The sequence below is a fragment of the Ochotona princeps genome, chromosome 1 (genome assembly GCF_030435755.1).
Source record: "Ochotona princeps isolate mOchPri1 chromosome 1, mOchPri1.hap1, whole genome shotgun sequence".
NCBI lineage: Eukaryota > Metazoa > Chordata > Mammalia > Lagomorpha > Ochotonidae > Ochotona > Ochotona princeps.
The window spans coordinates 31,538,514-31,546,491 of record NC_080832.1 but is presented as its reverse complement, the minus strand read 5'-3'; the positions used below and the strand labels follow the sequence as shown (position 1 = coordinate 31,546,491).

The 7,978-nt window shown below is 46.3% G+C and overlaps 1 protein-coding gene across 1 annotated transcript; it reads right to left on the bottom strand.

Annotated features, from left to right (window-relative positions):
• Positions 1-2,943: 2,943 nt before the first annotated feature.
• CCN2 (cellular communication network factor 2) lies at positions 2,944-6,036 on the bottom strand. Its single transcript, XM_004587324.3, has 5 exons — positions 5,857-6,036; positions 5,497-5,719; positions 5,017-5,268; positions 4,678-4,889; positions 2,944-4,293 (listed from the first exon to the last, which is right to left on the bottom strand). The coding sequence occupies exons 1-5, from the start codon at positions 5,917-5,919 to the stop codon at positions 3,997-3,999; spliced, it is 1,047 nt and encodes a 348-aa protein (XP_004587381.1). The 5' UTR covers positions 5,920-6,036; the 3' UTR covers positions 2,944-3,996.
• Between the last annotated feature and the right edge of the window lie 1,942 nt (positions 6,037-7,978).

Sequence of the window (7,978 nt, the reverse complement as noted above, 5' to 3'; positions counted from 1 at the left end):
CAATTCATAACTGTTGAACTATCAAAACCACTTGAGCAAGACTCTTGGAGCATGCCCCACATTGGGGACCTGGGATGGGTGAGAGACTGGGTGGGGCTTCTCCTTTTACCTCCCCCTTTACCCCAGATATAGAAAAAAAAAACGTGGAATTGGTAGTCTTACCCACTTTCCTGTAGCCCTTGAACCTTTGTGCCCTGATTAACTATGTAAAGATTGTCAAAAATAAAATTTAATAAATGAACAAAAATATGAGAACACAAAAAAATCAAAAGATGAATTGTTTAATAAAATTTATTTGTTTACTCATTTATTTTAAAGATTTATTTTATTTTTGTTAGAAAGACAGTTGTAGAGGAAGGAGGGCAAGAGGTCTTCCTCTCTCTGGTTTATTCCCCAGATGACTGCAGTGGCTGGAATTGAGGGAATATGAAGCCAGAAGCCAGGAATTTCATCAGAGTCCCCTTGGTTCAGGGACCCAAGCACTTGAGCCATTCTGTGCTGTTTCAACAGGCCAGAAGCAGGGTGCTGGATCAGAAATTCAGCAAGTGGAACCTTAAGAATGGGTGTCCATGTGAGATATCAGTGCTACAGATGAGCCTATCATGCCAGTTTTCTTAAAATACACTTACTTCAGGCCCCGCCGGTGTGGCCTAGTGGCTAAAGTCCTCTCCTTGAACACATCGGGATCCCATATGGGCGCCAGTTCTAATCCTGGCAGCTCCACTTCCTACCCAGCTCCCTGCCTGTGGCCTGGGAAAGCAGTGGAGGACAGCCCAAAGCCTTGGGACCCTGTACCCGCATGGGAGACCTGGAAGAAGTTCCTGGTTCCTGGCTTCAGATTGGCGCAGCACTGGCCATTGCGGCCACTTGGGGAGTGAATCATCGGATGGAAGATCTTCCACTCTGTCTCTCCTCCTCTCTGTACATCTGACTTTGTAATAAAAATTAAATAAATCTTTAAAAAAAAAGTACACTTACTTCTTCTGAAAAATGTTTTCCTTATCTGGTATGCATATTCATTCTTGGGTTCCTTTCTACATTTTCATTTTCATTTCTAATTTCTTCTTAAGTTCTGTTACCATATTTCTGAGTTTTGCTAATTCTGATTCATATTGGTTTTTATGTCATAGTTTATTTTATTAGTATCATGTATGTCTAATCTTGTTAAACATTCTTTGGGAAGAGTAATCATTTTCTATGCTTTGCTGACATGTATTTCATGAATTATCTGTAGGGATGTCCTTGTGCTCTTTAAATTTTTTAAAGAGAGTTACTTGTGTGAGATTTTCATTTTGCTAATAGAAGTGAAATTAGTTTTCCTTAACTTTGTTCTTGAGGGAGGCTTAGTTCACATAGCATCTCTAAATTCCGTTTTTCCTGCAGTAGTAAAACATGGTACGTTACTTTCTGAGATTTGAAGCTCTGTCCTCATTTGCATCTAAATCCTCTCTCAGCATCTCTGTTATTCCTGCACTACTCAATTATTATTTCTCTCCCAAGTACATGGGGGTCCTGTTTCAGAAAACAGCCCTGGCTTCAACATTTTTGGGTGGTTTCCAAAACCCTCAACAGTTTCAGCCACTGTTGTAGAAGTGGCCTCCTCTGTTTCTAGTTATCAATGGCTAGCTGCTTGGGAGCTCTCTTGGTCTCCAGACATTGCCCATTGTACTGGGTCCTCCTGTGCTTCTCCACACACGTGCAGACATAGTGCCAGCCTTATGAGGCTTGATGATTTGCTCTCATTGGTACTTAGGGGGTGAATGGGTCTCCTGATTTTGGTTCAAAGATTGCCCTTGGGGTTTTGATTTTGCAACATAGTTACCCTGTTCTTATAAGCGGATTTGGAAAATCTGAAATCTGTGCTTCTGCTTTCCAGACAGCTCCAATTCCTTTCAGAACAATCAATCTTATTTACCATGGTCCTTCATCTTTGCACATGGGAGTCAATTGACCAAAAGTAACTTCTCTGGCAGCATTCTCTCTCTGTTTTTCCCTCTGCTCCCCCAGCCCTCTGTAGATGTCTCGGTGGGGTGGGGGGGGGTGGAGGGGAGGCGGCAGGATGCTACTGTTGACCATATTGCTATATACATAGGGCAGATCCTGAAACGCAACGTCTTGACCAGAAACATTGCTCACATTTGAACATGGAAGTTTTCCCTTTGGTTTGTGGTGTGGACAATATTCACAGAACTGGGCTTTATTTTTGGGTTTATTTTTGTCTGAGAATGACACTGGCATAACCATAGTGCCAATTACCTTGGGACGGGTTAATCTGTCTACAACTATTTTTTCCCCTTGGAGTATAGCTATTCTAACATGGAAAAAGGAGGGTTTGTAGCTGCTCTTGTATTGTTTGTCATTCATTCTTTTCAGTTCATTTTTCAGTAGAAGCCTGTGTAGGTCCAAAGTAATTTCTATCCCAGGACTCTTTATCACTTACAAGCCATGTAGCAGGATCCTCTCATGTTGGGATCTTATAACGTTGGAGACCAATAGTAATGGAGCAATTGCTTTGAAAAGAAATTTCTGCTAAGATCAATGAAGGGGAGATTTCTTCTTTTTTTTCCACGTATATTGTCTTCTATCACTGCCTCTCATGGCTGCTGAACACAGAACTATATAAAGGAAGGTTTACTAAATATCCCTGTGCAATGTGGGTTTTACTTTATACTTCTCATAGACTGGTTTGTGAAATGAAGGGCTGGAAATTAATCCAGAGGCCAGAGAGGTGCTAACTGCTGAACGCACCAGGTGGTAGGCAGAGGTGGAAGTCATCTGTACATTGAAGCTCTCGGTGTTATGCTCATGCTCAGGGGTGTATTCGCTGTAAGTCTACAGTGCTTGGTGAGTGCCAAGTGTATCAGCTCTACTGAATAATCAGTTTATTAGCATATAATAAACACATTGAGTGAAAGATTTGGACTTAACATACACGAGCCGAGTCTTTTATAGAAAAAATATATACTTTATTTTCAACTAGAAAGGTGCAAACATGTAACTTTTGGTCACAATCTCCAACAAATCAACTGTCCCAAACCAGTCATAGTCAAAGTAGAAACAAATACTTTCAGGTGGAAAGACGGATGAGCTAGAACACAGACTCCTTTTTAAATAAAAGCCATTTGTGCAGTAAGGGAGGCTACCACATTTCCTAAACAGGAATCAGACTTCCTAGAATATCACTGCTTCACCCGCAGCACATTATCTGTTACTCTGAGCAGATTTTCCAAGAATATCCATTCCATCCTTTGTTTTGTAAGACAAACTTTATGTTCTACTTATGGTGTTGAGAAATTGAGGCTAACATTTGAAATATCAAAGCCTTAAAAATAAAACAAAAAGGTACGAACAACTTTAAATTAACTTAGATAACTGTACAAATATATATATAATATACACACACAATATTTACATATCACTAAAAAAATTCTGGCTTGTTACAGGCAAACCAAGTTGCCACAAGCTGTCCAGTCTAATAGACAGGATTCTGATTCCTGAACATTCTTTTGAATCAGAATGTCAGAGCTGAATCTGCTGTTCCCACTTAAACAACTAGATCCAGTTTCATGATGAATACAGACCATACATGCTTGCTGTTGCTGGAACTACAGGCAGGTCAGCGAACATGCTAAAATCTCCCTTCTCATATTACACTCAAAATAGCAGGCATGTCAGTAATTTCAGATGACATCTGATGATCCTAGCTTTTCTATTGGCACCTGTTGGTGCTCCTAAAGCCACACCTTTGTATACATTCTGGCGCTGTGTGCTTATTAAATCTCATGGTCAAGTCTAAACTTTCTTCAAACCAGTGTCTGGGGTTGAGAGTATTGGCCTGACATGGCACAATGTTTTGATTTCGGTAGGAATAGTTTCCCTCAGTTAGAAAAACATTTAAATAACTTGTGCTACTGAATCATTTTTACACAAAAAAATGAGATGTGAGTCAGTTCAAGTGACAGTCTGATGAATGGGTTTGCGGCTCTCACTCTGGCTTTATGCCATGTCTCCATACATCTTCCTGTAGTACAGGGACTCAAAGATGTCATTGTCCCCAGGACAGTTGTAGTGGCAGGCACAGGTCTTGATGAACATCATGTTCTTCTTCATGACCTCCCCGTCAGGACACTTGAACTCCACTGGCAGGGTGGTGGTTCTGTGGGGAGTGCAGCACCGGCCATCGGTGCAGACTCCACAGAATTTAGCCCGGTAGGACTTCACACTGGTGCAGCCAGAAAGCTCGAACTTGACAGGCTTGGAGATTTTGGGAGTGCGGATGCACTTTTTGCCCTTCTAAGGAAAACAAGAGAGAGAAGAGAAAAATCAATGGTTCTGCTCAGGAGAAGGCATTCTTCAGTTCTTGGGTTTCTGGTCTTATGCTGGTTTGACTTGTTGATATTTTGAAAAGAGAAAGTGGGAAGTTTAAGTCTCATGGGCCAGTTTTCCAAAAATAAGCATGACCTCTCCTGGAATGCCTTAAATTAACGCTGTGGACTCTGGAGCAAAAAACTTGTGGTTGCTATTACACAATCTCTCCTTCCAGCCCGACAGCTCAACGGCTAGATATTTTTGGAGATAGCAGTGCTATTCCAACAAGACTGGGTAAGAAACCTGACTTGGAGGCCACCCACTATTACCACTCCCTGACAGCGATAATGATGCTAGGAGAACATGTACCTTAATGCTGTCTTCCAGGTCGGCTTCGCAAGGCCTGACCATGCACAGGCGGCTTTGCTTCTCCAGCCGGCAGAAGCCGTTGTCATTGGTAACTCTGGTGGAGATGCCCATCCCACAGGTCTTGGAACAGGCACTCCACTCTGTGGTCTGGACCAGGCAATTGGCTCGCATCATGGTTGGGTCTGGGCCAAAAGTGTCTTCCAGTCGGTAGGCTGTGAGAGCAGAACACACAAACACAAGTTGAAACACTAGCAGGAGACCTCGGCCCAGCAACTAGGCATCCTCAGAACTCAGCCCCTGGGGGGCGAGGCATGTAACTTAAAGGAAGACTCAACTCACCGGCCAGGGCTGGGCCAACCACTGTGTGGTCCTTGGGTTCATCACACACCCACTCCTCGCAGCATTTCCCTGGCAGCTTGACCCTCCTTGGGAAGGGGCAGTCTGGGCTGGGCAGGCGGACGTCCATGCTGCACAGAGGCACACAGCCCACGGCGCCATCCAAGCAAGTGCACTGGTATTTGCAGCTGCTCTGGAATGATTCTCCACTCCGGTATACCGTGCCACCGAAGACGCAGGGGGCTCCATCTTTGGCTGTAGCAAAGAGAGGAAAAAGGGAGAGTGGGTGATGCAGATGTCAGGTACCCATTGCAGGATTTGTAACTACAAGCAAGTCAAGGATAGGAGTTAGAATCCGGCTGCAAGTGGGGGAGGACTGCAAGCAGCTGCAGAAAGGGGAGCCAAGCCTAGGGTGTTTGCAGCCCCAGCAGATGAAGTATGCATGAGGCAGCAAGTGTTCAGACATAGGCGCGAGGGTCTTACCAGTGCACACGCCGATCTTGCGGTTGGCCGGCGAGCCGAAGTCGCAGAAGAGGCCCTTGTGTGGGTCGCAGGGGTCTCGCTCCGTGCACAGCTCACCCAGCTGCTTGGCGCAGACGCGGCAGCAGCCGCAGCCGTCCAGCACGAGGCTCACGCCGGCAGGGCAGCGCGGCGCCGGCGCGGTGGCGCACTGGCACTGCCCGCTGCAGTCCTGGCCGACCGTCCCCTGCAAGAAGGAAGGGGCGGTCAGCCTGAGCTCGCTCGGCCTCGCGCACTTCCCATTCTCCGCTGCCCCTGGCACCGTCCGGCCCCGAGTCCCTCCCCGGCAGCTGCCGGCCGTGGCAGGTTGCTCCCTGGGCTTACCTGGCTGCAGAGGGCGAGGAGGAGTACGAAGGCGAAGCGGACGGAGCCCACGGCGGCGGCCATGGTCGGGAAGCTGCGAACGACGGAGTTGGGTGCGAAGCGGAGCCAAGTAGTGGGGCACGGGGCGCTGGGCCGGAGCCGGGACGCAGGCTGCAGCAGGAGGTGGGTGCCTGGACGCGCCGGGCTGTGGTCTCGGAGGTGCTGTCGGCCGGGGCGGCTGCCGTCGGGCTGGAGGCGGTCGGTCGCCTGCGGTTGGAGTTGCACTGGCTGCCTCCTCTTAGTGGGGAAGAGTTGTTGTGTGAAGCTGGGGCGGGCGGCCCCAGGCTTTTATACGCTCCAATCGGCCTCGGCTCTCCAATGAGCTGAATGGAGTCCCACACAAACAGGGACATTCCTCGCATTCCTCCCCACCTTCCTGCCTCATCAACTCACACCGGATTGATCCTGACCCCTTGACACTCAGCATTCCTCCGTCTGAAAATGCTGGCACACTCTGGTTCGCCAGGGGAAAAAAAAAAAAGGCCCAGTATTTCCAACACCAAATAAGACTTTTCCCCCTTCGCCTCTTCTCACCACTCCAGCTTTCTGTCCTGGAAAACACATTGGCGGTTGTTCGTTTTTAGACCGGTGCTGTTCCTAAGAGCTTTGCCCTGTGCTCACCACAGACACCAATCCCTCTGGAGGAGGTCAGCAGCTGAAGAGGCCAACAGCGGGCTTCCTCCAAAATTCTAAAGGGTTACCTTTTTTTTTTTTTTTTAAATGAATTTTCTGCCCTAATTTTCCCTTTAGTGGCTGTAGGCTGTTGAAGTTGTCCAGAAAGCAGAACGCTAGGAAGTGACTTTAAATCATTTGAAATCCTCCAGATGCCCACCTGCGAAACCCTGAATGCCCAGGCCAAGTGGAGGAATTCTATTCTTTGTCCGGAGGGTTGACAGTGTGGATACCCATGGCCAGACAAGAAAAGGAACAAAGGCTGGGGTCTGGGTATGGATGTGGTGTCCTGGGGGAGATTTTCAACACTTGGGCTTTGCTTTCTCTCAATACTAGCAGAAGTTGTATTGTTGGGGGTTGGGGAAGGGAAAGGGGATGAATGGACATCAGTGTTTCCAGAAAAAAAAAAATGTGTCTGTTGTTATGCCCCAGCAAATGATTGCCTTGCAGGATGGGAACGCAGCAGCAGTAGAAAGAGAGTGGAACCAGACAGGAGGCATCCAGTGGGAAGTTTGATTTTCATGGGAGGCATTTGAAACTCAGCTGTTTCGGGGTCTGAGAATTAAGTCATTTTTAATGCACTGAAAATTGTAATCTTCAACTGTGTGCTGGAATGGGCTTGATTTGAGGTAAAAACTTGATTACTTAACAACAGTGCAGCCCATCATTATATCCGGTTAAAGGCAAGACTGTCTGTGAACAATTGTATTTTTAGCCACTCCTAACATATCTATGAAGAGTGACTGTAGCTTCTGATTACCCAAGGAATAAGCAGGCTGATGGGGTGAGGTCAAGGGCGACTAAAGACTAGGTTTTTTTTTTTCTACCCTGCTTGCATGCAGAGGTCTAATGTGACCAGTAAACCCAAGCATATCTCCAATTTTATATCACTATTTAGTTTCACCAGTGATCCAGACGACTCAATGTGTTTCCATCTAGAATATATCTTGTTTAGGTGAGTGGTTTGTTCATATATTCATTTACCATTTTCTGTAAAGACAGTGACCCTAGGGCCTTGCCATCTTTGTCTTCCCTCATACCGTAGCGTATGACAGTGGTGTTACCAGTGAGCGGATTCTTCCTGCTTGTTGATGCCTCAGGATACAAGTTTAAGATACGAATGACTGTTTTTGATGCAGAGACAAACTTTAGCAACAAAGCGTAATGAGTTTATAATTTGAAAACAGCCTGTTTAAACTGGCCAAGTTTTTCAAATTTCTTTATCCATTGTGTTAAAAAAATTAACCAAGATTTTTAAGAAAAGTCACTGTTCCAGCTTCAGTGTGGACCATATCATCTGTGCACAATTACCAGGTTAAGCAGCCGCATGCTGTGCAGTGCAGTTGCATGTCAACAGTGCCATTGGCCAAGGGTGGTGTGGCATGGTGCGGGGGGGTGGGGGGAAGGAACT